At 38.2% G+C, this 23,140-nt stretch overlaps 1 protein-coding gene across 12 annotated transcripts in view; it reads left to right on the top strand.

The window, feature by feature from the left end:
* The window catches only part of fryl (furry homolog, like), a 102,956-nt gene that overhangs the window by 1,322 nt on the left and 78,494 nt on the right, over positions 1 to 23,140 (top strand). For 10 of the 12 annotated variants that reach the window (XR_013822929.1, XR_013822930.1, XM_079888311.1 and 7 more), the window contains exon 1: positions 21,426 to 22,115. Coding sequence is in view for 8 of the 12 variants with exons in the window: in XM_079888311.1 (XP_079744437.1) it covers positions 21,908 to 22,115 (208 nt within the window). In the remaining 4 variants the exon portion in view is untranslated. Of the gene's footprint in view, positions 1 to 14,626; positions 14,703 to 21,425; positions 22,116 to 23,140 lie in introns of those variants that run through there. The other 2 variants (XM_079888307.1, XM_079888306.1) reach the window with 1 other exon arrangement.

Genomic DNA, 23,140 nt, shown 5'->3' with positions numbered 1-23,140 from the left:
CACTTTTTGAAAAGTTTGATTGATTCACCAGAATGATTGACAATTAGGAGGACCAATAGTATAGGTGATCCACCCGGAAGTAAAAAATCCTCCGCTATACCTTTAAATACTTGGACGTCCTTCTTTCAGTTAATGGTCCTAAATCTTGATGTATAGATGTAGAAATATATTTTAATCTGAAATCTCTGCATGCTTCAATGAACTCCGGCATCAGAACCGAAAAGCCTTTTAAGTGGAGTTTTCGCCATAGCAAAAATTGTATCATGGAGACCAGTAGCAGTGAAATTTCATTATTTTTGATGCCAAAAACGAATATGCTATAGAATTGAAAAAGCTTAGTATTAGTATAAATATTAATTAAATGTAAACACTGCTTGTTTAAATTTCAAATTAAGTTATTATAATTAATATAATAAAACACTACCATTAAAAAGTTTGAGGGTCAGTAAGAATAAAAAAAAGAATAAAATTATACTTTTATTAGCAAAGATGCATTAAATTGATTAAAAGTGGCAGCTTTAAAACATTTAGAACATTTACATTGTTACAGAAATTCAGCTTTGCTGTTACAAGAATTAATTGAATTTTAAAATAGAAAAAGGCACATAAACTTTGAAAAAACAGTATTTTTGGCACTCAGTGAGACAGGTATGTTACTAATGTATGTTCTATGTAAATGTTTGGATTGAAAACAACGATGAAACATTTCTAGTTTCTACATGTTTTGTTCTTTAGCTACCTCTATGAAAAGTGACCCACATTTGGTTTTTGACCACTGAAAATGTGTACTATTCAGCATTTTTTTTATTGAGCAATATTGAGATCCCAATATCTCTGCAATTGAAGGGCCTTAAAATACATGGATACCAAAAGAAAAGTTTGCTGAAAACCAAAATCTAAAAGGATAAGAGATCTTTAATACTTCTTTCTTGGGCATGCAAACACAAGAGGTGCCTTTTCCCAGTTTTGAACTGCCATTGCCAAACAACCATTGTCATATAATGCAACCAAGATTACTAAAGTCAACAGATTTTACTAATAGACCTACCAATCTCTGTGTACAAATAAAATGCTGCCATCTTTATAAAGGTGTTTTTACCCTCCTGTAATTTGGGTTTCATCACTATTTATGTTTGTCTTTCTTCAACAATAACAAATTAACAAAATCCAAAATTTGAGCTGGGGAAGTTTCTGAAATTTGGTTGATTTGACACGTAATGGCCCAATAATATTTTACAATAGTTTTTTTCCCCTGTATTTCCTGTATTTTTTATCAAATAAATGCAGCCTAGGTAAGCATAAGAGGCAAAAAAAAAGTTAACAAATCTTACTTTATATATATATATATATATATATATATATATATATATATATATATATATATATATTTATAATGTATATATATAAATGTGTGTGTGTATATATATATCTATATATATATATTTATATATGTATGTGTGTGTGTGTGTGTGTATATATATATATATGTATATGTCATATACATATGTATATATGTATAGGCAAAGTATTGAAGAAAAATGAGATAACAAGATAACTTGTTAAATAATGCGATATTTGAAATGCGATACAATATTGCTTTAAGTGTGTAAAATAAATGTAAATTATATTGAAAACTGAAAATTATATAACCAATATATGTGTTTCACATTCTTTCTAGGAAAATAAAGCATCACTACAACTTCTGAAAAGCAGTGTTTTAGTGTTACATAAAAAGTAATGTCAAATATCTGACAATGTCATTTTAACATCAATATATAGGCTATAATTTTTTTTAAATACCAACAACTCTTTGTATAATTTGGTAATGAAAATGAAAATAGGAACAAAGTGGCAAATAACAAACAATAGAACAAACACAATAAAACAAAGATACAAATGAAATAAACAGTGCTTTAATTTTTTCAGGTAGGCTTACATAAGATGTATTTAACAGTAGCACTCAAGTAAGAAACAATACAGAAACTGAATAATCAAATGTAAAACTAATAACTAGTAACACTGCATTGTCTTTACATTAATTAAATATACATTGATTCATAATAAAGCAACAAAAGTTATTCAGTCAAGAGCAGTGAGTGATTTTTCTCTTTTTCTTTTGTTGTTTGACAGACAGCAGCAGGTTAAGACCTAACGCACGGATCCTTTTGCACCGAATCTGATTCCTTTCCCAATTGTCCACGTTCACTTAAGATGTAACTTAAGTGTCTGTGTTTACATGAATACTCGCCAAGACATGCATTTTGACTATACTGCGTGTGTATTTGACTGTTCAAGTGCAATAAGCCACAAAAGAGAACTGAATCGGGGATCGCACACGGTCAGTGAGGCGTCTTTCTGTGCTGGCACTTCGGGGTGTCAGACAGTGCGAGCACCACAATGAGTTGTTTTCCGCAGCTTAATGACTAAAAAGCACAGATAAAAGCACAGATCTGATATATCTAATGAACAATACATTGCTGTTAGGATCATCCCCTATATGACAATTTACACAGTGAGCTGTTTGAATATTTCAAGAACTCTTTCCTATTAAATTTTTCACAAGAATCCTAGTGACTTTACTGTGGTATTTACATTGATAACCTAAATTACCTTGTTTAAGAGGTGTTCTCAGTAATTGCCTCTTCACTGGAACTAATGCCCCTTGCTAATTAGTTCTACATAAATGAAAGAGATATACAGTGCAATATAGTTGTAATCCCATGGGATCATTTTGTCACTTAGGAGGGAGGGGAAAGGGATGAATTGGCTTACGACTCCTCCATCCTAATTTAAATTTAAAAGTGCCTGAGGTGGCAGTGTTTTTACGCCCTCATGAACACCCTCTTCTTGTTTAATGCATTATTAAGGGCATAATCACAACAGCGGCAATTAGAAAACACAATATAGGCCAGCTTACATTACAGACGTGTTTTGCATGGTTGCATGGCATGTGAAATATATTCTTCACTTCTTTTTTGTGCTTTACTTTTGCCATGAAAGAATGAAACAAGAAGCCAAAACAGTGAGGGCTTTTCATTTTGAATCTTCTGTTGTCTGGTGCAGTATAAAGGGTCTTGTAGGAGTGGGGCCGCACAGTCTGGTGTAGGTGGCAAATTAATGCACGTGGGCATTTTGGAACTCGGGCCTTACAGAGCTGGATTTGACCACAAATGAAAGGAGCATTTTAATGGCCCATCTTTTTTCCCAACAGAAATTAAATAATCAGACTTCGTTTTGCCCCTGGCCACTTGTGCCCTTCAGGGGTGTTACGTAATTGCATTTGCTAAGTGAACTGACACAGAGTCTTGTATTCGGCAGACCGGCGAACGCTGGGGATGACTGTCATGACCATATTTTCCATACGCCTACTGTGCTTGGAGCTTGCTGTTGTGACACCGCAGATCTGCTGTCAGCTGTCTCGCTGAGATTGGAAAGAAAATTAACACAGCATTCTTCTAGATAAAAGACTCTGTTATATTATAGACAAATGACGTGAGGGTTATTCATAAAAATGTCATTTGTTAGGGACGAATCCTAGGAATTCATAGATGGATAAGCTGACAGCTGGGTTTTGCACATGCACTTTACTATGTGATTATCTGCATGCATGTTCATAACTTAAGTTGAACAAAAAAACTTCATAAATTTGTCATAAAGTTTGATCTGATTTATCACCTGGCCTGGAACATCGGTCCACCTTATTGTTGAGCCCTGCTGTGTATGCTAAAGTTTGCATTGGGTGCTGGATTGAAGTACTGCAGTAGGGGAAACTCTATCAGCATGCACAGGGAACAGTGCATTATTAATGTCCAGGCTGCCGGTTCTGTCCGACCCTGACCAGTTTTTTTCTTCTCTGCCCAACAGAGTGTCCCCCCCCCCCCCCCCCCCATAATTTATCCCTGTGGCTCATGTTCTGATCTCATACATGCTTGCATGATCTCTGCTGTCTGGTTCTTTCTTCATAGTTAAGACAAGGACAGGGGATTACTCTTACTAATATCAGCAGCATATGAGAGAGAGGGGGATTTACAGAGGACAGATAAAAGCAAACTGAACTGTTTCTCTCCCTAATGCAGTCAGCATCTGCTGCCAACCTATTGTCTGTCTATGATTTTTGTTTTGTTAATCATAAAAGGACTTGCACAGCTCTCTGGATAAAAGCATAGCCATGGCCATAGTCTAACTGAGAGAAACTAAAAGTTTAATCTTATTTCAGGGTCGAAGGTAAGAGCGATGACCTAGTTGGCCGGTTTATTTTCTTCAACCAGCTTGGCCTTAGCAACATGGCATTTTGTTTGCATATGTGTGTCTGAACGTTGGTCTATAAAGGTTTCTTATCAGCTTTTACGGGAAGAATGAGTTTAATGTTTTATGTTCTCTGGAGCTCATTTGCATTGTCGTTCAAGGTGCTGTATGAAAGAAAATGACTGTTGTCATTTATGAGCTCATTTTTATCTCCTACAGATATCTATTATGGATGAATTGGGTGGAATTGTATTTAAACTTTTTTTTGTATAAAAAACTGAAACGAAAGAGCAGCATGGACACACAAATCGGATCTGAACAGTTGCGATACACAGTGTGGACATCAATAATTTTAGATCAGATTCCAATCGGATACACAAATAATCGGATTTGGACTGACAGTGTGAATGTAGCCTAGTTGCGACACAGCAGTTAACATATAGGGCTGGAACATAGTTTTTTGTCACTGCACGTGACATTGCAGTTCTTTGTCATCGTGAAAGCTGCTTATTGATATGCGTTTGCCAGTTTAAATTTTAAAAGATTTTACCCGCACGCTTTTTTGATATGAACAGAAAGCCGGTAGGGATGTGACGGTGAGGATATTTTCCCACCGGTTAATCGATGTGTGATAACACCGGTAATACCAGTATCGCCGGCGGGGGCTTTTAAATCGCTAATTTCAAAGGGAAAGTAGAATGCGCACATCCGCACTGGCTTTCATAATGGTGGAGAGCAGAGCGAGCATTTTCAATTTTTTCCTATGGTTGAGCTTCCATCCATAGGAATGAACTGAAAACGCTCGCTCCGCGCCAGTGGACACGCACCGTTATGAATGCCTGTGTGGTTGTGCACATTTTACTTTCGCTTTCAAATTAACGCCAATTCGGGGGTGGATTGCTTGAATGGTGAGATCATTAGCCAATTATTCTTAAAGGAGTCATAACCTAGTATTACCTTGGATACCTACTGCTGTATTATAGTCTTTCAGGCCCTTCTAAAAAAGAAAAGTGGAAAAAAAATAAATACAGAGCTCCTCAGACCCTTATTTCTGAAGGCATTATTGTCTCGCGAGATCTGATGCGATATTTTGGCTGTCGTGGACGGTCATTTTAATAATGCAAATGAGGGGCGCGTTGATTGGTTGCAGGAAGGAGGGGGGTTGACGCCGCAGGTAACGCTTTAGCATATCATTCCAAAATGACATCATGGCGCAAGTTATGAATGAACCCAACCTGGCCGCGACCGGCTTCCCGGCCAGTGTAAGCGTTAGGCAATCAACAACAATAGCCGAATTTATGATAATCTCAGTCATTTGTTTTTTGCAAAGTAACGTTAGCAGCCATTCCCCATGTTTACCTCGAAGCTAATACAGTGTTGTGCCTGAACGCGTTCATTGAACGATAGTTTATGAACTCGTTCATATTTTGGGAGAACGTGAACTGAACGTACCGCATTACTGCCTGATGAACGTTACTGTGAACTCGTTCATTCTGGTATCTGTGAACGCCACGCTCTCTCAGTTTAACTTCGTTCAGTAGGATGCCAGATTTCTATAAAGCCTTCCAGGCGAAAACCCACCTAAAACACACCGTAAACCGGCCTTAATATGTAGCGGAAAAACACCCAATCTGGCAACACCAGCCACCAGACTCTCTTGTTCGATCTCGTTCATCAAAATGAACAAATCTTTTTTCGAGTCATTTCGTTCATTTAAGGGGCTTTAAATGTTACTATTAACTGGCAAATTCCCCGAACACATCCACCTACGCAATCTTGATCATATTCTGAATTAAGAAATCATTATAATGCAGTCAAAAATCGTTTACAGGGAACATAAATAATTACTTCACCTCGAGTCTTTCGTTTATTTCTCTAGTGACAGACGCAATAGCATACAATAGCCGCATTAGCAGTTAGCTGCTGTTTGTTACACACAGTACAGCAATAAAAACAGTCTTACCGTTTCAATTGCAGGCAAGTCTCTGATTGTTGGAATGGCGCTTTTCCCGAGCTTCGATGCCAACTTCGCCTGATATTGCCCCAAATTTGTGAAGGATTCCGTCGTACAATGTTTAGCACAGCACAGACACAACGTTAAGCCAGTGGGAAGGGTTGAAGGAACCGCGTCATTAAAAATGAATTTAATCCACTGGTCCCTGATAGCTAGGTCCATTCATGGTAGAGAAAACACATTTACATGTTGATTCTGGCAGTCAACAACAGAGCAACTCACGTGTGCACTACGTTTCTGCATCTTTCTCGACTGAACTGAATATGAGGGGGAGAGGGGCAGGGCTTCCTGCAGCGGTGTCCATATATGGTATATCCTGCCCCGTCTTGACGTCAAGACGGGGCAGAAATCAAAATCTCGTTTTTTAGTGCACGTGGGCTATTTTACAAACCCTTTTAAAGGTAAACAAACGCTTCACTTTTAAATATCGGCTTCCCGGCCAGTGTATAACCATTATGCAATCATAACATACATTGATTCTCGTGGAAAAGTGAAAATTGCAGGTTATGACTCCTTTAATGAAAAACACAACAACAAAACAATTCACTTAAATAGGCGCTTTTACATTTTGTTTTGACACCAAATCTTCCTACATCATCTTGTCAGTCAGCTCCTCACTCTCTTGATAAATGAAGTCTGACTACTGCTGCTGATCTGTGCTGCGACACTCGTTAGGCTCACGATTTATTAAGCAGACACGGTCAGTTTTTTTTTATTTGCATATGCCTGCTAGGGATACAGTATGAGACTAGCCGACTAGTTGATTAAATATCACTACCTCTACTAGTTGACTTGGAAATACTATTTACAAATTTTTACTTTACTTTTTTAATATTTTTTTTACAAAAGCTATGTTTAAATTGCTGTCATGTTACATCTTGAAATTAATATTATTTTGAAAAATGGAAGCTATATCTGCTTATGAAAACAAAATCATTTCATTTTACCTCAGATTTTGCATGTGTTGGTTTTCTCTGATGCTCGCGGCGAGTTCAGAGAAATGTCCACTCGGAAGATGAGTGGACATATCATTTTTTAAAAATATTTAATTTATTTTAATTGAATTTAAAAAAAAAATTAAATTCAAGTTATTTTTATTAAATATATGAGAACAGTAAAAAAAAAAAATGACATTTTACAAGCTGTTTTATTGATGTCTCTCCATGGTTGAAACACTTATTAAGCAATTACATGAGACATGATACTGATTTCGGTAAGTTGTACAGTATCTTATTCCTTCTGATGTTCATTCATGTTTATTCGTGTAACTAGTAGTAAAGTGGAAAAGATGATCAGTTCACAAGCGCTGTCGCTTCGCTTGATCTGAGGGAGCAACAGCGATCTATCATGCCACATTAAAGAGCACCAAAACAGTATTTATTGTTTGAATTTTTTAATAAAATGGACAGAATTTGAAATCAGAGACTTTTTCATATCAAAAGTAACAGAGCAATGAGAGCATAAAGCTTATTTCGATTTATTGGAATGGGGTCATGCTACAATTAAAGACTATATAGAAAGATGATTCATGACTTAATGGGAGAAACTGCAACCCGGAATATGGCGGAATACATCCCGCCTTCTAAGTAAAAGAGCCAATCTCTGATTGGTAAAGTCATTATGTCACCGTTGCTGCCAGCCTGCCATAGAAACCAGAGACTCCGCTTCGGACTGCAGCACATGCGCATTGGCTGATCTAGCCTGAAAAATATGTTTTTTTTTAACGCTATTTGAGCATAAGAAACAACATTTATGGACAGTTAATGTCAGATGTTGTTGCTGATTTGAAATATGTTATTTATTTGTGATTTCAGCAAGCAGTTTTTTAAGATTTCAGGATTCCACCATTCAATTAGATAGGCTAAGACTTGGTCTTGGATGCCTGAAATAGCTGCCCGGAGGCATTGCAAATATGGCCGCCAATTGAACAGACTTTTCTTGAATGAGACTTTGCGACGTTCTGTTCATTCTTCAACCGAAAGCAGAATAGACTAAAAGATCGATTCTTGGGATTTAAGAATAGATATTGGTTTTATCCAATTTAAACATAAAAGTGTTTTTAAAATCGAGAAATCTATATATTTTTTACCCAGCCCTAACAAACAATCATAAGATAATTTTAAAGCAGCCAGCGATCAGCGGGTACCAGTATTGCAGAACAGCAGGTATCAAGTCAAGTCAAGTCAAGTCAAATATTATCACATTAACTGATCAAATAAATCTTTGGCGGAACAAAGATTAATTTTGACAGCCGCCAAAATGTTTTCAATGCAGACATTTTTTCATTTGTATCTTGTTTTGTATTTGTAATTTATAATTTGCGTCTTTATTTTTAATAAAACAAATAAAATAATGAAATAGTCAAGTGAAATAATATTTGGCCTTTGGCCTAAATGGTCTGTCATTCTTTTTTCTTTTATTTTTAAAATAAACTTAAAAATAAGGCTTAAACATTTTTTTCTGTACTGCTCAGTGACTTGCAATGCAAAATATTCTTAAAATAGTGATAAGATTGTGGATTGTGGTTCTGTCTAAGAAAAAAAAAAATCCGAAATTGCACACCCCTAGTTCTGGATTCAGAAAAAAAGGAAATGCCTAAAATTTAGCTGTCTGATCTCACATGTTGTCACACTTTTTTGTCAGTGTATATCTTGATCAACACTTCCTGATCCTGTCACCTCTTTGGAAACGGACCTGTTTTTATTTGTGAGACTCGGCTCTTCCTCATTCTTTTGTGTGTGTAGATCGATTTCCCCTCTAGGCAGTGATCTGCTCCAGATCAGTCAGCTGAACTCTTGTCATTATTGCACCATGCAGTCATCATTGAAAAAAAACAAAAAATAAACATGTTCAGGATTTTGAATTAATTGCATGCATTAATATGCATTAAAGGGATAGTTCACCCAAAAATGACAATTCTGTCATTAATTACTTGCCCTCATGTCATTCCAAACTCGTAAGACTTTAGTTCGTCTTCGGAATACAAATAAAGATCTTTTTGATTAAAACTGAGAGCTTTTTCTGTCCCTTAATAGACAGCTACGCAACTACCACTTTGACGCTTCAATGTTCAGCCCTAATTTTATATGTAAATATATAAAATATATTGATTGGCTATAATGATTATTGATTGTGTCTTTAAATTATTTTATTTTTTTTGGGTGGTTCCAGAGGTCTGATTGGTTAACGTACAGCATACTGTCAGCAGACTGGAAAATTAAGTGAAACTATGGATTTGAAAATGCGCAGGGATGCCTGGAAATCACTTTGATCATTAAAATAATATTAGGTGCAAGATGTGCAGCAGCAATTTGCCACATATTGAGAACACTATTGTAATAGAATGTTGTAAATTCTTTGTGCTTTAGTTTCCTGTATTTCAGCGTTATTGTTAGAGCGCATCCACAACGGGAGTTACACATTCAGACAAGCATGGTCATTGGTCAAGTTAAACATTGAGCCTTGCTTTATATTAAGGGCTTTAAAATAACTGGTAAGATATAACACGTAAGTGGCTCGCGGCTTCACGTGCTGACAGATAGCCCACTTGTGCTGTTTAATGCTTTTGAGATGTGCTTTCGTCAGTGCATAAGTTGCATTTCACAGGTATATTCTCCTTCTGTAAATGTTAGAAAGTTAAAAAATATTTCCATTTTGCTGTCAGGAGTGAATCTCCACTAAACTTCGTAGACTTGCGTGAATGAGCGCCACCTCGCACATGCATGCCAAATAGACGGAGCGTAATAGAATAGGAGCGCAATACATCTGACTAAATACATATTGCTAAAATATTTTATAAAATAAAAAGGTGCCATATATAGAATTTTAAACCAACAAAAGTGTATTAAGTAAGTGTATTTTAATTATAGTATTAACTCTTAAGCCTTGTGCACACCGGGGCGATTATCGCGCGTGTTTATCACCAGCATTTAACGCCAGCATTTAAAGAGTAATTTTTTTTTAAAAACGCCTCGCGTCGGTGCATATAGCCTCGTGGGTAAGTGCGTCGACATGTAGCACCGTTGTGCTTCAGGAGACCCAAGTTCGAGTCGCGGCTCGTGGACTTTTCCTGATCCCGTACCCCTTTCTCTCACACACACATCACTTCCTGTCTAGTTACTGTCCTATCCTAATAAAAGGCAAAAAAATACTGAGATGTTTTTTTGTGCCATATTGCCCAGTCCTACCCAAATTAAAATACGATTGTGAAGCCTTTTGACTTCAAACATTGAAGACTCATTCAGTCTTTTGTGCAGATACAAGTAGTAATGTAACTGTGGCAAGCAGGGTGGGGCTGAGAGCCATGAGAACGGAGCAAGACCGGTGGAGCGATTGCTAATGAGCGTCACCTGCGCTATCCGGATGGATATAAGGAGGAGCGACGACAGTGAAGAACGAGAGAGGTCCAGGCCTGGTCCTCTCTCATCTCATCTCATCTCATCTCAAGAGATAGAAGAAGGCCTTGCTCTGTTCACATGGCTCTCGGCCCTGCCCTGCTTGCCACAGTAACGTTTATGTTGTGTATCTCGGATATTTGATTAATCTCATATGACGTGTCCTATAGAATGCTTCAGTTTACTGGTGTTCATTCACTCTTCAGCTTCACCTCATGCAGCTATTCCTTTTACATTGATGCATTATTGATAATCTAGCAGCGTTATTTTTCTAGTCATATTTTCATAGACACATTTTCATATCATATATTTATTTGTCAACATTAATTTCATACCCGTGTTTTAATTCAAATATTTTTATGATCACCATGATGGACGCCCCCCTCCCCCCCTCGAAATGAAAAAAATACAAAAATGCCCATCCCTATTGTGTCTTCATGACAGACTACTACCCAACTGCCCATGCAACACTGTGTCACCAAAGTGGGGACTTGGAAGAGAACTGCAAGACTTAAAAAGGAAATAAAAGCACCACCTTCCAAACTGGTATATTGTGGTTGTGTGTATAGTCTAGCAGTCTACTATTCAAAAAGTGTGGATGAGTATAGCCTACTTCTTTTTAGGTGTGGGATTGGAGGGATCGGACGTAATACTAGTTGCTCTTTTGGAGTTTTGGGCCAATGTCTGGGCGAAAAAGTTCATCATGGGGTGTGACAGAGGCTGTTTTTCATCAGCCAAAGTACTTTCCTCAATTCAATGTTTCCTTTTCAGATGCGCTGACAAGTTTGTAGTATTTCCCGAGTATTTCAGCTGGTACTGGCAACGTTTACAAATGACATGGGGTTTCTTTGCCTGCCTATCTGTTTTCGCAAATACAAAATGTTTCCAAACCCACAATTTACGTCCGACAGCAGGCACAAAGTTTGCTGCGTTCTTTTTTATCGCTGCTACAATTGCTTTGTTGCTGCATCGCATTCGCAATCTGACACACAGGCAGACAGTATGGTGAGTGAATGAAAATGTGCGCTTTGGTGGAAAATGCGTAAACGGACGTTACATGAGGATGTGGAGAGAAAATAAAGGTACCTCATATCGATATTTTACTTGTGGCATCAATGCATCGTATCGTTAGACGTTTGATGGATGTCCTACACTGTTGTTCTGTGGTGTGTTTATATGTGTGTTCTTTTCTTCATGTTAACTCTGCTCTGGACACTCTTTCCTCTGTTACTGCTTGGCTTCAGGCTCTGGCCCTTGGCCTTGCCAAAGAAAACAAGCCCCTCCTTGTCCTGAGAAAGTAGCTCTTTTTGTCTGTGTGTTCTGTTGGGGTTGTTATAACTCATAAAGTCTGTGTCTTAATGACTTAATGAAAAATAGTTTGTAAATGTAAGTGAGAGACGTGAATGCATATGTGTGAAAATATTTGGGGGTCTCCGGTATGAAGCATTTTGTAAATTTGTGTATATACAGTATAGGGTGTGAGTTTTTTTTTTAAGGTGAAGCTTTGTGAGTGTCTAGTTTTTTTGTTTTTTTTTGTGGCTGTTTGGGTGTAACGGGAAGTTAGATGAACTATTCGTATCTTGCGTGTGGCCTTAGAAGAGGAAGATTGGTTGTGAATGTGTGTATGTGTCATTATATTTGGCTGACAGTTGCTACTGTAGCCTGCTTTCTCTGATCATCTGCTTTAGGAAGTAGGCCTACTGTAATATAAATGAGTAGGCCTAATTGATTATTCAGATTAGGCTTGCTGCGATAGTCGGTGTTATCGGTGTTCAGCCACAACACCGGTTACATCACTTACCCACCGCGCCCCCACCGTCATTTATATTTTTTCATAGTAAAAAAAATCATTTAGTTCAGTTAGAGAATAGACACTACAATAAAAACTGACCGTGTCTGCTCAATGCAGCGTGAGCTGAACGAGAGTTGCAGCAGTAGTCAGAATTCATTTATCACGTGTGAGGAGCTGACTGACAAGACGATGGCGGAAGATTTGGTTTTGAAATGTAAAAGCGCCTATTTGGCAATATTTTGGATTTAAAACCAATGCTAATAGGAACCTGCAAAGGATTAGTTGTGTTTTTCGCAAAACAGACACATACCCACAAAATCAAGGTTAGCAGTAGCATGAGCCGTCAGGCAAGTGTTATTTAAATAGACTCCCGATGTACTTACAAACTTTCCAATGCCTCGTTTTATGAGTACAGAACCTATTTGTACTACTGTACAAGTTTGGTACCATTCTGGGCATTATTAGTGGGGTAATTTACAAGATACATCCTTGGATCCGTTAGCGCCTGCACTAAGCCATCCGGCTGATTTCTCTAAATAAGCTCTAACTTTAATAATGTTCAACCAAGGGAAAAAAGGCTTCTGGGGGGGTGTTTGGCTCGAGGTCATGGTGCAAAGGACCCCTAGGTTGATTTTACTCCGAACCATCCCTTTAATAATGCTTGAAGTTTATATTAGTTAGGCTAGTTGTTTTACTATGGTGTATTTAAACCACAGGCAAAAGTTCCTTGTTTAAGTCTTCTTAAGCCTGTTGATTTTGTTCATGATATTTAGCTACAATTAAATGTTTTTCAATCAGACTAAATGTAAATGATATCTAAGGTTTGTGTTTATATCGAAACAGCCTGCTGTAAATAAAGATGTGCTATGTACTATGGTTTACTAATGTTTCGCAAAGTTACAAAGCAGAACGTGGTGCAAAAACCTCATCTGTATACTGTTTACATGCACGTCATCGGCAGCAACTTTTTATGGTTTTATGTCAACAAATTGCAAACGGTTTGTGAGAACGGGCAAATTTAGTTAAGTAACAGATTGAGTCCTAGAATGCGATTATCGGCTGATACTGCATGTGGGTCAAAGACGAAAAGGGGGTTTCTTTCAAGCAACAAAAAACCACTACACTGAATGGTCTCTTACAAACTGCATTTTTGAAGAAAAAAAAAAAAAGTCCCCTGGTTATTTAAATACTTAAAAAAATAAGATGACATAGTCCTTTTAATACAACACAGCCAACACTTATTTGAAAATGGCAAGAACACAAATATATTTTTTTACTTGGTAATATATGTTTATTTAAAGATGTAATGGTAAAATCAAAGTCCGGACCTATTATGACATTTTATTTTTACAAACATTATTTGAAATATTAACATGTTTTTTATTGTATATAAAATGAATCCATTTAATTTGATGCGGACACCAAAATGGTCATGTCTCGTCTTTGACCCATATATATGTGTGAGTGTGCGCATAGATTCTCCACAAGATAATTTCACTAACCCATAATAGGATTTAAAAGACAGACAGAGAGACAAAGCACAAGTTGTTTGTCTTGGGTTTGCTGTGTGGTCCGTGTTTGGCTCTTTTGATGTGCAGTGTAAATACGCTCATTTATCCGCCCCTTTGATTGAGCCGCGGTGTCATTGAGCACAGCAATAGCCCTGAGTAGTAATTATAGCTAATGAGACACAGGTAGTCTGCCTAACACTTAACACTCCTATAAATAAGTCTTTGGCAGCCCATGCGTGTTGTTTTTTTTTAGCTGTGGCGAACCTTTCTGCGCTTGTGTGTAGGGACTAGGGAGTAGTGTGCAACCGAGTTTACGTAACCGCCGTTTGGAGGAATGGATGAATGAATGGGTGGAGGGAGGGAGGGATGGCGGAAGATAATCTGTAGCTTACCACCTAGGAAGAGTCCTGCAATCCTGGCTCAGGTTCAGTCAGATGCCGCCAGACCTGGTTTGAGTGGCCCATCGCCCTCAAGCACACATTTAAAATGTTTGAATGCAACTTCCATTTTCACATGTCTATGATTGCTGTACTGTAATTGTCATGTAGTACATGTCCATGTTGACATTTGAGCAAGTGGGTTTCTTTCTGATCCCTTTATGCTGGTTGAATATTTTTCCTACTCATTTGCTGCCTCATGAACACATGCACCTTTGTTTTATTCCCCTCAGATTGACGTGACCCGACCTTGCTGGCCCACCTCTGAGTTTGACACAACCCTCCCTGCCTAAGCTCTATGGCCCTCGGGTATGTCTGCCACACCTTTTCTTCTGGTTTTGTGTCTACCACTGTATATTTTGAGCTATTAACTTGGTCTTTCACAATAATTCTAAAACTATAATTAAGATTAAACCTGAATCCATATCAATATCTCATAACTTATGTCAAAGTACATGATTCAACAGCAGCGTTTGAAACATGATATGCGGATGGTTACATGCTTGGAGTTTTTGCAGACGGTGGCTTGAGCAGAATCATGTTGACTAAAGTCAAAATTGCAGGATATCTGTTACATCATACTGCTTTATGGATTGCTTCATCAAAAAACACAATCATCTTGACTCTGTGCAGATCGTCTCGCTGTTAAGAGCAGGAAAAAAATATTTTGGGAAGTCTGAATAATCAAAGAATGCTAGCCACAGTGCAATGTGTCTGCGGTCATCATTAGTCAAATGTGAGTCATAGGCTCAAGAACTGGTGGTCATAGCTTGGAGGTTGAGGTTTGGGTTCCTTGACATAAAGGTTTGCAGGTTTGACCCCATGTAGTGAAAACTCATGGGTTGGAGTTAAGAAGATCCCTCTCCAGCATTTTATCATTGAGCCCTTCTGTAAGGCCAGGGAACTGTCCATGTAGTCGGGGGAATGCAAGTTTTAATAAATGGTTAAATGTCAAGCAACCAGTCAAAAGCCTGTTCATACCAAGATGAGAGTTCTGTGCGAAAATTGGTGCGATAACATTTTAATTAGAATGAACAGCTGTTAATGCATCTGCTCAGACTGACACAAACATTCACATACTGTTTATGCAACAGAATTTAAAGGTGTTCTAATCTCCATTACATTGCACTGGGAAGAAATCTGGACAACCAATAAGATTTGCGCTTTTGGTCACATACCCAGAATGCTGCTGTTACATAAACCTACGGCTTGGTGGCGCTGAAACAGTAAATGGCAGAGGAAGAATCTGGAACCGACTCTTTTGTCTCTGTGCTTGGTTTGATCAACACCATAGCAAATACAAAAATTGTTAGAAAACTTAAATACTGTTTGACCATTGTCAGAAACAAAGTTGCACAGCACTTTGTGTACTGGTGTAAAAGGGGTATTTGCATTTTTAATCAGCGAGTGAATTTGCATTTTTATTTAGTATCTATAGGGCTGCCCTTAATAAGCCGCTCTCCAACCAAGTAGTTACAGGAACTTAGTTATAGGAACTTTCCACTTCTAAACAGTTCTAGGAACTATTCTCCCCCAAACTCGGGTTTGCTGTTTGCGTTCGCACTGGCCAAGTGGCCATAGGAACTGGTAGGAGGGGTAAGGGAGTGACGCAAGCACGGCGACTTTTATTTTGACGTCGCTGAGAACGCCAGAGCAAACAATGCTTGTATTCTCTGTGTTTATTAGTTAGCGATCTGTCTAACAGTACTGTTTAACATGTTATTAGATAGAACTGTTATAGAAAGTAGACATTATATGAAAAAAAGCTTATTAGCCTATGCCGTGTGGTTGATGTCCTGTGTTGCTAGCTGAGCAGAAATACATAATCATGTTTGACTTGGTCCCCTCAGAGTTGCGTTGGATTTTCTCTTCAGCATAAAGGTTTAGATGCCCATCTATCACTGTTTTCCATGTTTGTATAGTTAGTTTCTGGAGTAAATATATAGGCTATAATCTGTGTGTTTACATTATAGCTGTTTTAAAAATGGCGGGTGCTGGTGTTTTGTGTGCGTTCGGTCATCAGCGTACACTAAACGTCACGGGTAGTTCCTATAGTACTGATTTAGACCCTACTCTGAAATAGGACCTAAATTAGTTCCTACAAATGGAGTTCCTAGAACTAAAATCGTTCCTAGTCGGCGTGTTCGCACCGCAGGAACATCCGGGTACTTTAGCCAATAGTTCTAGGAACTGTGAAAAGGTTCCTCCGGTCAGAAAGCTATAGTCAACTAATCGTTAGTCGACTAGAAGAGGCTTAGTCGACCAATTATTTTATTAGTCGGTTTGTCGAAGAAGAAAAAAAACCTTGTGGTGAAGTCACGCAGTCTGTGAGAGACAGATTGTTAACCTTGTTCATGGTCCTTGTGGTAATTATAGTATGTGCAGGAAAAAATGTACCTCAAATATGGCTTATCATTTTAAACATGTTAGTAGTAGCAACTTAAAATGGCTTCTGGCTTTAATGGTAACTCATTATTAGGCGCATATTCAATTGTGCGGAGTGTGGAAGTTATTAGCGATCTCTGTCATTTTTGGTCTTACTCAGTGTGAACTTTCCTCACAGAAATGAGAAACATGAGCATGAACTTTCCTCACAGAAATGAGAAATACATCTATTGAAAGCTTGAAATTTCTATTTTTAAATGAACCAATTCAAATGGAAAACAAATATTCTCAGATTATGTTATGGAAAGTGCAAATAGGTGCGTGCGTGCACTACTGCGGAGATGACAGGTCAGCATCGTTAACTTCATCACTGCAACCGAAAACACTAGTTTATCTATAAATTATTAAAATGTTAATAATTTGCTGTTTTTTCACAACACATTCCTAATCATTACTTTTGCCGGTGCTCTGTGGCAAGTTTGATGCGTGCGCTTGAGCATTGATTAGGCTATGTATAGGCAATTAAAGGCTCATTGTTATGATTTGGCTTATTAATATACACGTGCTGTTAGTCGATTTTATCCATTTTACGCATTTGTAAATCAGACCAAATACATGTGCTGAGTCTGCTGACTATTCGTGTTGATGTGAACAGGACTTTTTGTAATGTTACATTTGAAATATGTAATTAATTTGCTCCACCAAACAGAATTGAAAAAATAATGTTTGATTTTAGCAGTCTACCATTGGTTGGACAAACAGATAGTCCCGCCTCCAAACTCACATCTGTGGTTGAGTCAGTGTTGCTTTTTATCAGGTTGCTCAAGCAAACAGAACAATGGCGTAATTTCGAATAGCATACTTGTTGCTATTAAACAATTCTGATTTCAACATTTTAATGACGCTACACAGGCCAAATGTTTACACTTTTGAAGGGAATCAACCTATAAAAATGGCGTATTCGCAGTTGAGAATACTAGATCAGTACTATTTAAAAGGCAGTTTGTTGCAAGCATAGATGTGGCTGGATGCCCCTGTAAGATATGGAAACTAGAGAGTTCTCATCAGTGTCGAATCTGTGTGGGATGTTTCTCTAACAGATTAGCCCTGAGTCAGCCAGTGAGGTGAATGAGGTGAGTTTTAGCGATGAGTAAAGACCTAGTTAGAAACACTCTGTGTGTGAGAGAACAGCGAGTAACAGCTTCCTGTGAGTTGGTCATCTGTTGAACATGTGAAAGCCATGTAAGACTGATGCTGGACAACTGTCAATCATGTGCTTCTAAGATGCTTTATCACTGCTAAATACCTATAAATATTGTGACCCTAACCCACCACGTATCTGTAACACACCTGCTCCGCGCCACTAGTAGTTTCAGGGGGTCTACCACCCCCCCTGAAAAAAATCCTAGGGGAAACACTGAGTAGTTCAGTTAATCCACTGTAAATCACTTTCAGGTTAAGGGGATATACCGGTCCAACAAGTTTGATCCTTGACCTCTTATATGTGTTTCTCACATTCTTGACTGATGACGGCTCAGGCACCTCAGAAAAAAAAAAAAAACGAAATGTCAATCAACACCAAAACCAATAAGTCCATGAACAGAGCAGCAGGTGAACAAGATGAGATGGAGGGGTGTAATAAAAACACAAACGGAAAGAATCGTTAGATAACATTTTGTGGCTGAAAACTGCATCCTGTGCAAGACAGGAAACATGAATCAGGAACAATCTGCAACGACACCGTTTTGAGCAAAAGCCTATTTCCTAAGAAAAGAGATTTTAAGCAGAGATGCGTGTTCATACAATAGCAGGACTTGTGGTGCCTTGCTGGTGTAGATCGTAGATCACTGCATCGTCACACAGGTCAAAAACCGATCCTGAACCAATCGTTATTTAGAGAGACTCTCAGCGTTGCCTCTCTCTGACGTTAAAGCACTGATTCAGGAACAGTTTCGTCTTCAATTTACTGTGAAAGCTGGTTTTCCTGTTTTGCCCTTATGGGTCTTTGTGTTGCTGTATCAGAGCCTTGTTGAGCATTGTTCATGCTGTTTCCCCTCTGACATTCCTGCGCTGATTTGAATCTATGGGCCTCTCTCTTTCTTTCTCTCTTTCTCTCTCTCTTTTGTTTTCCCTCTCCAGCATGCTCGCCTGGACTGCAGGCCCCTTAGGGCTGGGTACAGGCTCATGGGTGCACTGAGATAGCCATCGGTGCTGATACTCTGAGAAAAAAAAAAAAAAATTCTCTGAAAATGAAAATGCCATCACAGATGTATTTGACTTTTTTTTTTTTCTTCTGTGGAACATAAACAGAAAAAATAATCCATCTCTGGTTGATGCTTCAATAACAATTAGTGCTGTGGAATATCATCGTTTTTCGTTTTTTTGCGAAAAGAACATGATTGAATGTGAAAATAAAGTGCAAGATGTTAAACAGCAATAAGCCACGAAAAAGATCTCCATTCGTGCGTTACTCACTCTGACACTCACCCAAAGCGTACACACAGACAGCTACCTCCCTCAGACAGCATGCAACCCTGAATCCAGATCTCTCATTGGCCTTAAATGCTCAAATACACACTATTATTTCAATGTATTGATGTAAACATAGTCGGTTATGCCTGAAGAGAACGTAAGTGGTTGATGGGGCTAATCTGATGTGTAACATTGTTAGATCCGTACATTAGGTCTTATTGTAAATAAACCTGCTGCTGTGTTAAAGAGGTAATCACTCACTGCTCTTGACTGAATACATTTTATAGCTTTAATAATAATGAATTGATTTGTACTTAATACACAAGGCTATGTAGTGATTAATTTTTTTTTTTACATTTGATTTATTCAATTTCTGTAGTATTTCTTACCTCTTCCTGAGGTTTGTCAGTATTGCTTTTGGCCACCCCTAGAGGGCAGACTTGTAAAGAGATTTAAGGCATGGTCTCACACGCACACACCTCAGGCTGAACTTATTCTTCTCATTCTACTTAAAGCTTATGTAACACTATTCATTTGTTGGTCACTAAATATCAAAGGGTGTTTTTGCCAGAAATGGGTAACACATTTGTAACACCAACACAAAGAGATTAAGAGACTTTTTTGGGCCACTAATAACAATTTATGCACATAGCCTATGTTTTGTCTGCTCACACATTAAGGAACTGAAACATTACATGGTTTGCTTGACATGTTCACACGGAGCTAAAGGGTGTGAGCACTTCCTATGAATCATTTGTGCACACTTTTTTTGTTCTGTCTGTCTATGTGAGCAATGAGTCTTTTGAACGAATGAGGTTATATTAGGCCACAGTAGAAACAGAGAACTTTCTGTACGGTGCTGAGGTCATTTCCTCCTCCTGGAGCTCCTCTCTACCCTCCAGGTGGCACTATAGATGTTTTGTATTTTGAACGAAGCTGTTTATTTTGACTAGGGCCAAATTGTCCTTCACATGTATGATATAACATAATGCAAGCTTTTACAGTTTGAACAAATACAATATTTATAAATGTGCTACCGTTCAAATGTTCAGTTTTTTTAAATGTTTTTTGAAAGAAGTCTCTTATCTTGACCAAGGCCGCATTTATTTGATCAAAAATACATTAAAAACTAAAATAATATTATGAAATATTATCATTTAAAATAACTGTTCTATTTTAATATAGGCCTACTTTCAAATGTTTCATGATGGTGATCTGTGCGTTATTATCTGATAACGTCACTTTGGAAAGGGTTATAATTGTAAAAGTTATTCAAACTATTGTTATTTTTGCATATCAGTGATCTTCCACAATTCCATGTTCTTCCAAAGAGTCTGTTATGTCAGTGGTGCTGTCAGTGTATTGAAGACACAGTAAGAGTTAGAGTCATTATTATGACGTCCATTTTCAGCAAAAGCAGCCTGCTCATTTGAATGTTACAATGAGTCAGCGCAAAGGCCTGCCATATGCAAAATGCCTCCCAACAAGAACATTTCCATTGATATTCCTCAGGACACTTTACATTTGTCCAGTCAAGTAGAAATCATCTGTATCTTGTATCTTAAATAGCTCTCTTGTATCACTGCATACATTTTCCAGCATGCACTTTATTTGTCCAAATAGTCTTTATATAAGCATGTTTGTGTTTTTAAGTGAAGTTAGATACGTGTGTATCAACAAGCAGTCAAGCAGATCAAATATTTCACATTAAACTAATTCTCTCGCTGCCCTGCTGCAAACTGGAAGTGAAACCAGCAGTCAGTGTGCGTGGGTGTGAGACACTTTGTCTGTTTGACAGCATGCCTTCTGAGCTATTTTTTTTTTATCCTTTTTTTAGGGGAAATATGTAAGGGAAGTTATAGATAGTGTGTTTGTGTGTGTGAGAGGGGGGGATGTGAAGAGCAGCTCTAGTTTAAAACCTGATAAAAAAACTTATCAGAGCGCAGCAGCATGCTGAAGAGGCCACGCCTTCTCACTTTTCGTTATGCACTCCCTCACAATCACAGACGGATGGGTCTTCCTCCCTTCCTTCAGAAAGGAGAAACATCAGGGCGTGGTTGGTAGCAGCTGTGTTTTGATTGGCCGCTCTCCCAGGCATACGTTATCTCCCATTGGACACGTCCTGGCTCCGCCCAGATTATGCACTCTAGCTGAAATGCTCCGCCTACTGTCATCACATCAAAGTGTTCAGTTCATCCTGCATGAACAGACAGGTAGTAAGGTTGGTCTCTCGCTGTGTAAAAGCTCAGGTGAACTTTGGGTTTCGTTTTGGGAAGTGCTCACAGCTGGCCTGTGGCATGTGGAATACGGGAGGGTTGAAGAACACAGCGGCTGGATCTACAGGTGCTCGCTTGTACCTCATTCCAGCTTTTGTCATCTTGGATCTACCACCAACAGCTTCTGCATTGCAACAAGAGATCATATGCACTTCGTCTAGGTTGTTGTGTATATAGACACTTCTAGTTTAGACTGACAAGGCAAAGAGGAACCTGCAGTGAAGTCAGAGTTTGACAAGCTGTGGTTTTGCCTGGGTGGAGACATTCTGCAGTTGTCTGTCCAGCCACAGACGGCTTGATTTCTCAGAGGTGATGGTGGGTGGCAGGGCCGTCACTGTGCACCCGCACAGGCGCCTGGATTGAAAGTGTCACAGTGCAAACATGGAATTCCTCAAGAGCCTCGTTCCCACGGTCATCTCCGGGGATGGCGGGCTGCAGGCAACGGACACGGGGGGAGTGTGGCCGAGGGAGACCGGCCCTCGCTTGCTGAGGATGAAACGGCTGGTTTCGCAGACCAATGAAGAGGAACAAGACGGATCCAGTCCAACCAGCCGACCGGCTGTCCGTCTTCAACGACATCGTGCCAAAGGTACCAACAAGAAAGATGAAGGGATGGGTATTGAAACATGATTTTAACTCTAGTAAAGAGAGGACTGTTTGATTAGGAGGTGTGTGTGCGAGGTGTGTGTGTGTGTTTGCACTTTTTGTTTATAGTTGGACTCTGATATAAGATTAATCGCAGATAAGAGAGAACAAGCAAATACTTTGTGTAACCGAACCGTTTGCAAAGTCTTAAGTTGCTCATCGGGTAGTCTAAAGTGATAATTATTCAAATATAAGAGTTATTAAAAAATCAGAAATCTAATCAGAATCATTTTAAACATTACAAATGCATAAAGCATGTAGTATACTGCCCTTGATCTCCCAATCTGTCCTTAATTTTTTGCATCCATATTGATCTGAAGCAGGGAGCTCTGGGTAATTGAGTGTTTAGATTTCATCAGAGTTATTTCATAATTTCATCACACTGACTTTATTGGCACTAAAACAGGGTGGTATAAGAAATGTTTGAGCACCAAAGCAGCATATTAGAATGATGGCAAAGCTGAATTTTTAGTGTCACATGATCCTACAGACATCAGAGAAATAAAAAACACTTTTTTAAAATATGTATTCAAATAGAAAAGTTATTTTAAATTGTAATAATATTTCACAGTGTTACTGTTTTTTACTGTATGTTTAATCAATTAAATGAAACCTTGGTGAGCATAAGATACTTATTTCAAAAATGTAAAAAATCTTACTGACCCCAAACTTTTGAACAGTAGTGCATGTAGACTAGGATTGATTTCAAGGTGTTGCTAACTTGAGAAATACAGTGCATTTTAGGGATGGGCATTTTTTATTTCAGGTAGTGATAGCGATAATGAAAATATTTAAATTAAAACACTGTTATGAAAATTTGTTGACAAATAGAAAATTGCATAAAAATGTCTATCAAAATATTAAAATAAGACTAGAAATATAACACTTCTAGATTATCAATAATGCATCAAAGAAAGAAAAAAACAACTGGAAAGGAATAGCTGCGTGAGATGAAGCTGAAGAGTGAAT

This window comes from Squalius cephalus (genome assembly GCF_949319135.1).
Source record: "Squalius cephalus genome assembly, chromosome: 12".
NCBI lineage: Eukaryota > Metazoa > Chordata > Actinopteri > Cypriniformes > Leuciscidae > Squalius > Squalius cephalus.
The sequence above is the reverse complement of the archived record's forward strand: the minus strand, read 5'-3'. Positions and strand labels throughout refer to the sequence as shown.